This window comes from Cavia porcellus, unplaced genomic scaffold (assembly GCF_034190915.1).
Source record: "Cavia porcellus strain 051 isolate PalLab524CR breed Dunkin Hartley unplaced genomic scaffold, mCavPor4.1 scaffold_4, whole genome shotgun sequence".
Lineage (NCBI taxonomy): Eukaryota > Metazoa > Chordata > Mammalia > Rodentia > Caviidae > Cavia > Cavia porcellus.
The window spans coordinates 34,178,996-34,188,014 of NW_026947487.1; the positions used below are offsets into that span (position 1 = coordinate 34,178,996).

At 51.8% G+C, this 9,019-nt stretch overlaps 1 protein-coding gene across 3 annotated transcripts; it reads left to right on the top strand.

Annotated features, from left to right (window-relative positions):
* The first annotated feature begins 768 nt into the window (after positions 1–768).
* On the top strand, positions 769–8,234 carry Slitrk5 (SLIT and NTRK like family member 5). 3 transcript variants are annotated; one of them, XM_063246922.1, is made up of 2 exons: positions 769–915; positions 4,046–8,234. In XM_063246922.1, the coding sequence occupies exon 2, from the start codon at positions 4,054–4,056 to the stop codon at positions 6,919–6,921; it is 2,868 nt and encodes a 955-aa protein (XP_063102992.1). In that variant the 5' UTR covers positions 769–915; positions 4,046–4,053; the 3' UTR covers positions 6,922–8,234. The 3 variants fall into 3 exon arrangements, with proteins under 3 accessions (XP_063102992.1, XP_063102993.1, XP_005007223.2); XM_063246923.1 differs by lacking the exon at positions 769–915 and adding an exon at positions 1,451–1,524; XM_005007166.4 differs by lacking the exon at positions 769–915 and adding an exon at positions 2,229–2,305.
* The last annotated feature ends 785 nt before the right edge of the window (positions 8,235–9,019 follow it).

Consider the following 9,019-nt stretch of genomic DNA (forward strand, 5'->3'; position numbering starts at 1 on the left):
GTCTCCCACGACTGTGACATCCAAGGGGGGCACAGCAGCGCCTCCGGAGCCCAGGGCTTCCGCTCTCGGTTGCCACCTATCGGCCGCCGAGCGCGCGCTGCGCCCCGGGCCATCATGTCTGCGGCAGCGTGGCTCGCACCCGCGGCGCGACCGTAAACAAGTGCGCCGGCCACGGAGCGGAGGTCCCAGTGAGCCGGACCATGCTTCTCGTGTTGCCATCTCCTCGGCGCCCAGGAGAGAAGACGTGACTTTCCTTGAGTTTTCTGAGAGCCTCCGGGCGGCCAGGACGCGCCACAGGCGCGGAGCAACGCCGTGCGGGCCCCTCGGACTCCCAAGGATGCCGGGGAGGAAGAGTTCCAAATAATGACGACCGCGCGCCGCGCCGGGGGAAGGGGGCGAGGAAGAATCCCCGCACGCGCGGGGAGCCAGGAAACGGCCCGGAGGAGGCGGGAGCCGCGCAGATACTGATCGGGGGCCGCGGCGGCGGCGGGTCGGCTGGGCTCGGCTCCGGGGCCGCGGCGAAGGGATCCCAGCGCGGTGGTCGCCGCGCCGGGAGCGGAGGACCGCGCAGGAGCCGCAGCGTCCGCCGCTGCCGCTGCCGCCGCCGCCGGAGGAGCCCGGGGGCCCGGGCCACCTTCTCTCGCCCCCTCACTACCATGTACAGTGTGCGCTGCAAGAAGAAGCCGGCGATGCGTGCCCAGCCTCGCGCCCCGTTCCCTCCCGCTGGTCCCCGGGCGTCCGCCTCCGAGCGGGGGGCAATGTGGTGAAGACGGCGCGGAGCAGAGGCGCGGGGGAGGGTAGGGCAGGCCGGCCGGCGCGAACCCAGGCCGGAGGGTGCGAGGAGCCCGAGCAGGCTGGAGGGGGCGGCGGCCGCCGCTGGGTCGGAGAAAGTTGCCCCCTCTGCAGATGGGAACTGTAAGTACCCGCCCGGGGGTGCGGCAGGGGGGCTCCCTGGACCCCGCGATCGCGTCGCCGTGCCGGGGGCTGGCCATGAGTGTGCGAAGCGGCGTAGTGTGAGCCAGCGGCGCGGGCGCTCGGTGGGGCTGACCGTCACGTTGGCGAGGCCCCGGGGCCGGGCAGCCTCTGTGCGCCCCCTCCTCCCGCCCGCGCCTCTGCGCGCCCCGCCCGGCTCGGCTCCGGCTCCGGCCCCTACAGCGAGGCGCCGCTCCCGCCGCCGCTCCCCTCCCCCTCGCTCCCATCCCAGGGCTCGCGGTCTCCCCCGGGCCCCCCACCCGCAACCCGCACTGAGGACCGAGGAGCGCGCTGGGGAGAGCCGCGCGGGGAGCCCCGGAACCCGCGGTCGATCCCGCGGCGGCGGCCCGGGGCTGCGGGCGTCCGGGCGCCCTGGCTCCGGCGGCGGTTCAGCCCGCAGTGCCCGCTGCCTTCGGTCTCCGCCTGGGCTTCACAAACCCAGTGCACACACCGAAGAGGTGTTTTTTTTTCCTTTTTTTTTTTTTTTTTTTTTTTTTTTTTTTTTTTTTTAAGGGTGGCTAGGATGAGTGAGCCCTAGAGATGTGAGACGGGGTAAGTCCGTGGTTTACTTTAGCAGAAGAGGCTCCCGCGTGTGTGTGTGCGCGCGCGCGCGTGTGCGTGGGGTGTGTGTGTGTGTGTGTGTGTGTGTGTGTGTGTGTGCGTGCCACTGTATGTAGCTGGTTGGCTCTCTTTCCTTCTCCCTCCCCTTTACCCTTCCTTCGCTTTGGGGCGGGCTGGGGGAGGGGAGCCTTGCGTCCTGGAACTCTGGGTTCTCCGCCTGGGCGGCCGTTCCAGCAGCTGCGCCTGGAGCCCCAGGCCGGCTTGGGTGGTGAGCTGCAGCGAGAGCGACTCGGTGCTGCCTAAGGGAGGGATGTGCCAGGCGGTGATCTAGGGTCTCAGCTGTGTTTTCTTTTCTTATATTTTTTGGCGTGGGGGGGGGCTACAATCCTCCCACCCCCGCTTTCCAAAATATTGAATCTGAGGATGTGTCGCGCACCCGCGGATTTACATCGATGGTGCGTTTTCCAGTCAGAATGTCAGCCTTCCCCGGGCTCATTCAACTTTATTTTCTCAAATTTTCGGGCTCCTTTGATGACGAGGAGGAGGGGAGAGAGAATGAGGCGAGAGTAAGCTCTTCGACCCTTGCTAACCAGAAGTGAATTAAAGTTGTAAACGCTCGAGTTTAATCCTGGCTGGTCACAATTTGCAGTGGGGCTCTCAGATGGAGAAGGAGCTGGGTGGGGGCGGGGAAGCACCAGGAGGGAGGGGGAGGGGACCCAGCCCAGCTGAATGGATGTGCACATTTGATCCGGCGGAGAACCGAAATTTCAAGGTAAACGTTTTGCTTTCCTAGGGTGTGTTTGAAGCTGGGAGACCTTTGACGTGGTGATGGGAGGTCGGGAGATACTAGCAAGGTTTATCCACTGTGGTTCCGATTCGTCTCGACACGTCCGGGTGGCCAAACGTGAATGATTCCCAGGCACACTTGTACATGTGCCTGTGAATACAGGCGCTTTTAGTAACGCGGGCTGGAGTCGACTCGGATCAAGAGCGAGGTCTCAGGCATTAGAACCTGTGCCTAAGAAATGTCCTGGCTTTAGTTATGGGTTGCGATTCGACCTCTGACTTTGGTGAGGAGGCAAAAGCTAGGTTGACCAAAGAAAAAGCATTGGTTCCCAGAGCTCAGCATTTAGCAGCACCCCCCTCGCCGCCCCGCTAACCAAGGCAACACGCACGCAGACACTCACTCCTTTTATGCCCTTCCTTTAAGAGTGCTGTTGTGGACCAGAAGTAGGAAGTCCAAGGAAGCCTTTAAGGCGACAAAAAGAAAGAAAGAGAAGGGGGTGGGCGAGTGATTCACAGGGGGGATGAAATTGGGATTAAAAGCACCGACCTATGTCACTTGCTGTTCTTCCTTGCATTTTTCTATTTCGTCTCAATGAGCCCAAGAGCCCTTTTCCTAAGAGAAAGGGGTGGGAGCATTGACAATTCAATGTAATAAGGAACTCCAAAGATGGAGATGTTGGCGAGGTGGTAGATCATTCCAAATCTTGCTAATTCAGTAGGGTTAGTTTTGCATACTGTGACACACAGACGTGGAGCCCAAGGTAAAGGAGGCTTTGCAGCTGGTCCTTGGTTACTTTTAGTTGATTCTGGGTAAGCGGCAGGAATGTCCTCTTTAAACTCGAGGTATTCAGAGGTGTTTCGAGATTGCGGATGCCTGTGCTGAATTCTTTGTAATCCATCGTGCAAAACTATTTCAGTGCCTTAGAGATGCGGCTTGGTACCGTGGCTGACATGATCAATGAGGAGAAGTGGTCGCAGGGTGCTCTCAGGGAAGCGCTTCTAAGTGGCACCGTGCATGCAATTAGGGCGCTGATGTGCTTAATAGCGTGATAGTGAAGTCTACCATCAAAGCCAACTGGCTCTCCTTGTTCTCCTTACTCAGAGCTCTGGAAGACAACTGGTGATTTAAGAGCTTGTCCTGACTCTTTTAAATGTTTTAATGTCTTGGTTTTTGCTGTTGTTGTTTTTTCTTCTGGAAAGTATTCTTTTAGGTTTCCACCCTGATATTTCTTGCAATGATCTAAAATAGCCCAAGTATTGTGGCTGCTTGCTTTCTGTGAAAATGGGAACCCTGCATAAGGAACTGTTAGCTGAAGTGACTCTGAAAGAAAGTGGGGGGTACAGATGAGGGGAACCTTGGAAAATGATGCTCCTTTTCACTTAAATTAGAAGCATAAAACTGAACTGACAGCCATTTTATGTATATTTATGGATTGCTTTTGTAAAAGGGGGAGCAGAGTAGAACACTAGAAAGGATTTTATCTGCCCTAGTCTTGTGAAGAACAGCACATTCCTGACATGCTCATTAGAACATGAAATGAGCCTTTAAAGCAAAATGAATATCAAATTTTAATAAAGTCTGGAGACTGCCTCATGTTCCATGGGGTGATGATGAGAGTTGTTCATAGCATACCTCCTAGATCTCAGGGAAGAAAAACACTTACTGATTAATCCCTTAAATTTTTGTCATATTCTGTTGTTTCCTTGTTTCCTCTCTCCCTTGCAGGAGGTAAAATGCACACTTGCTGCCCCCCAGTAACTTTGGAACAGGACCTTCACAGAAAAATGCATAGCTGGATGCTGCAGACTCTAGCGTTTGCTGTCACATCTCTTCTCCTTTCATGTGCAGAAACCATCGATTATTATGGGGAAATCTGTGACAATGCATGTCCTTGTGAGGAAAAGGACGGCATTTTAACTGTGAGCTGTGAAAACCGGGGAATTATTAGTCTCTCTGAAATTAGCCCACCCCGTTTCCCAATCTATCACCTCTTGTTGTCTGGAAATCTTTTGAACCGGCTCTATCCTAATGAATTTGTCAATTACACTGGGGCTTCAATTCTGCATCTGGGTAGCAATGTTATCCAAGACATTGAGACTGGGGCTTTCCATGGGCTTCGAGGTCTGAGGAGATTGCATCTGAACAACAATAAACTGGAACTTCTGAGAGATGATACCTTCCTTGGTTTGGAGAACTTGGAATACCTACAGGTAGATTACAATTACATCAGTGTCATTGAACCCAATGCTTTTGGGAAACTGCATTTGTTGCAGGTGCTTATCCTCAATGACAATCTCTTATCAAGTTTACCCAACAATCTTTTCCGTTTTGTGCCCTTAACGCACTTGGACCTGCGGGGGAACCGGCTGAAACTTCTGCCCTATGTGGGGCTGTTGCAGCACATGGATAAAGTTGTGGAGTTACAGCTAGAGGAAAACCCCTGGAATTGTTCCTGTGAGCTGATCTCTCTCAAGGATTGGTTGGACAGCATCTCCTACTCGGCTCTGGTGGGGGATGTGGTTTGTGAGACCCCCTTCCGCTTACATGGCAGGGACTTGGACGAGATATCCAAGCAGGAACTTTGCCCAAGGAAACTTATTTCAGACTACGAGATGAGGCCACAGACGCCTTTGAGCACCACGGGGTATTTACACACTACCCCAGCCTCAGTGAATTCTGTGGCCACTTCTTCCTCTGCTGTTTACAAACCCCCTTTGAAACCCCCTAAGGGGACACGCCAACCCAACAAGCCCAGAGTGCGCCCAACCTCTAGGCAGTCCTCTAAGGATTTGGGCTACAGTAACTATGGCCCCAGCATCGCCTACCAGACCAAATCCCCGGTGCCTTTGGAGTGTCCCACAGCGTGCACTTGCAACCTGCAAATCTCTGATCTGGGCCTCAACGTCAACTGCCAGGAGCGCAAGATTGAGAGCATTGCTGAGCTGCAGCCCAAGCCCTACAATCCCAAGAAAATGTATCTGACTGAGAACTATATTGCTGTGGTGCGCAGGACAGACTTTCTGGAAGCCACTGGGCTGGACCTTCTGCACCTGGGTAACAACCGCATCTCCATGATCCAGGACCGAGCCTTCGGGGACCTCAGCAATCTGAGACGCCTCTACCTGAATGGCAACAGGATTGAGAGGCTGAGCCCAGAGTTATTCTATGGCCTTCAGAGCCTGCAGTATCTCTTCCTCCAGTACAATCTCATCCGGGAGATCCAGGCTGGGACTTTCGATCCTGTCCCGAACCTCCAGCTGCTGTTCCTGAATAACAACCTTTTGCAGGCCATGCCCTCTGGCGTCTTCTCTGGCTTGACCCTCCTCAGGCTGAACCTCCGGAGTAACCACTTCGCCTCCTTGCCAGTGAGTGGAGTTTTAGACCAGCTGACGTCACTCATCCAGATCGACTTACATGACAACCCTTGGGATTGTACCTGCGAGGTGGTGGGCATGAAGCTGTGGGTGGAGCAGCTCAAAGTGGGCGTCCTTGTAGACGAAGTGATCTGTAAAGCACCCAAGAAATTCGCTGAGACTGATATGCGAGCCATTAAATCTGAGTCGCTGTGCCCAGACTATTCGGATATCGTGGTTTCCACGCCCACACCCTCCTCCATCCAAGTCCCCGCCAGGACCGGCGCGGTGACCCCTGCCGGCAGGCTGAACAGCACCGGGCCCCCCGCAGGCTTGGGCGCGGGTGGAGGGGCGTCCTCCGTGCCGCTGTCAGTGCTGATCCTCAGCCTGCTGCTGGTCTTCATCATGTCCGTCTTCGTGGCGGCGGGGCTCTTTGTGCTGGTGATGAAGCGCAGGAAGAAGAACCAGAGCGACCACACCAGCACCAACAACTCGGACGTGAGCTCCTTCAACATGCAGTACAGCGTGTACGGCGGCAGCGGCGGGGGCGCGGGGAGCCACCCCCACGCGCACGGGCACCACCGCGGGCCCGCGCTGCCCAAGGTGAAGACGCCCGCGGGCCACGTGTACGAGTACATCCCGCACCCGCTGGGCCACATGTGCAAAAACCCCATCTACCGTTCCCGAGAAGGCAACTCCGTGGAGGATTACAAAGACCTGCACGAGCTCAAGGTCACCTACAGCAGCAACAACCACCTGCAGCAGCCAGCGCCGCCGCCGCAGCCCCAACAGCAGCCCCCGCCGCAGCTGCAGCTGCAGCCGGGGGAGGAGGAGAGGCGGGAAAGCCACCACCTGCGGAGCCCCGCCTACAGCGTCAGCACCATCGAGCCCCGGGAGGACCTGCTGTCGCCGGTGCAGGACGCCGACCGCTTTTACAGGGGCATTTTAGAACCAGACAAGCACTGCTCCTCCACCCCCGCCGGCAGCAGCCTCCCAGAATATCCCAAATTCCCCTGCAGCCCCGCTGCCTACACTTTCTCCCCCAACTATGACCTGAGACGCCCCCATCAGTATTTGCACCCGGGGGCCGGGGACAGCAGGCTGCGGGAACCGGTGCTCTACAGCCCCCCGAGTGCTGTCTTTGTAGAACCCAACCGGAACGAGTATCTGGAGTTAAAAGCAAAACTAAACGTTGAGCCGGACTACCTCGAAGTGCTGGAAAAACAGACCACATTTAGTCAGTTCTGAAAGCAGAGAAACTCCCTTGGAGCTCTTGCGTTTAAGACAAGTGAGCAGACACACACGGTGAACACATTTGATTCATTTGTGTCGTTTCAACGTTTAGGGTGAAGTGCCTTGGCACGGGGATTCTCAGCTTCGGCGGAAGATACTGAAAGAGTGTGCAATTTCCTTTTAATTTTACACGGGGGAAACATTTGTGTAAACTGGGCACATCACTTTCTCTTCTTGTGTGTGGGGGAGGAGAGGAGAAGGGCTTAATAGAAGGCGATTTGCTGCGAGGGTGACTTGTTATAGGTCGCAGTCATTTTGTAGTGCTCGGAAGTGCTAAGAGTGGTGGAAGATGTTAGCATAGATTCTACTGTTCCTCTCCCCCTCCCCACCTCCCTTTCTCCCTCTCTAAGCCATGGGTGGGTCTAAATGGCTTTGGTGGAGAGATAGCACATCCCAATTGAAATAGGAAGTCTGATCTCTCTTCCCCCCTTCCCTCCTCTCCCACCTTCCTTCTTATTCCTTTCCTTTGTTTTTAAAGGATGCGTTTGTATGCATTCTGGACGTTTGAACTAAAAAAAACAAATGTATTGTGATCCAGAAAAGGATCACTAGAGATGTGGACAAATCATTAAAATGACAGAGTTATATGATCCATAATTGATTAGTCAAAATAACTTATTGATGAAATATACAAATATTTTATTGTAGCACCTATTTTTATATGCACATTTAGCATTTCCTCTTTCCTTCACTATTTAGCCTATGATTTTCACAGAGGTGTCACGTTGTATTAGGAGCTGCGTTTCCAAAACTGAAGTGATTGTCAGGAAAGCATTTTAGATCATTAAAAACGTGGAGCACTTAATGGCAAAACCTTTAAAAGCCAATGCAACCCACCCAATTGAACCTGTATTTTTTTATACTGATTGTATCCCACTGTATAAAAGAAAAAGTTAGGGCAACTAATTGGACCATTCAAGAGAATTGTGTGCAAGATTTTGGTTTTACTAGAGAAGATTTCAAAGTATTTTTATTAGTGAACCAAACTGTGTATTGATTTGACTACTATTGTAGCCAATTTTCAATTGTTTAACCAAACCCACTTGCATTTGTACAGATCCACATGTACTGGCACCTTCGAAGACCAAAAGATGGACTGTACAAGTCTCTATACAATGTCTTTATGCCTCTAGGCAACAAGCAATGATGATAATAACAAACAGGATCTCTGTATGATGGGGCTACTGTTGTTACAGTCTCATATGTATCCCAGCACATGTAATTTTTTAAATAGTTTCTGAATAAACACTTGATAACTATGTCAACTATGAAGGATTGAAGTAATGATTGCTCAAGATACACAAATCTTAGCTACCTATGGTTGGTGGAACCTCTGATAATTAACAACTTAAGATACACTTGATAAAATTTATTCCTAATAGAAAAAGGTTTTCTGCTAATTATAACTATATACATATATATATATATATATATATATATATATATATATGTTTTTTTGGTTCAGGGAAGTATGTTTTTTCTGCTGCCACTTAATATGTTTATTAACAGTATTTCAATTGATCATGTTGTTTTTTTACTGACATACACATCTAATACAAGGAACATGGTAAGTAATATATTCCATACTCACTTTCTGTTAGTGTTATATGTATTATCATGTTAGTATTATTCAGTTTAATTTTTTAAAATAATTAGCGTATTTATCTGTATAAACCCAACATCAATATTATGGTGGATGGTCTACCTAAAGTTGATCAGTGTTCTAAATATTAAAACATTGGTTGGTAAAGTTGCTCATCAGAAAAGTGAGGTTAGTTTTTAAGGATAAGAAATGTTTAATCTGAAAGGTAAAGAGGTATGAGCTTCATTCCTTTATGCCCACATGTAGTCTTACCTGGGGATTGAACAATATCAAGGACTGTTCAGGCACTTTGTTTAAGAAACAATTGTCGTGGCATTCTGCCACAAAGAGGCAGCATTCACCCATGAGTAAATTGACAGGAGCTACTTGATGCAGATTGAACTGGTGGTAACAGTTCCTCTAAATAATTTTTTTTAAATGTCACGGTATGTAGAGCAGGTGCAGGAAACT

What these genes read in the sequence shown, in the direction of transcription:
- Slitrk5 (XM_063246922.1), top strand. Translation starts at nt 4,054, where the DNA reads ATGCACACTTGCTGCCCCCCAGTAACTTTGGAACAGGACCTTCACAGA.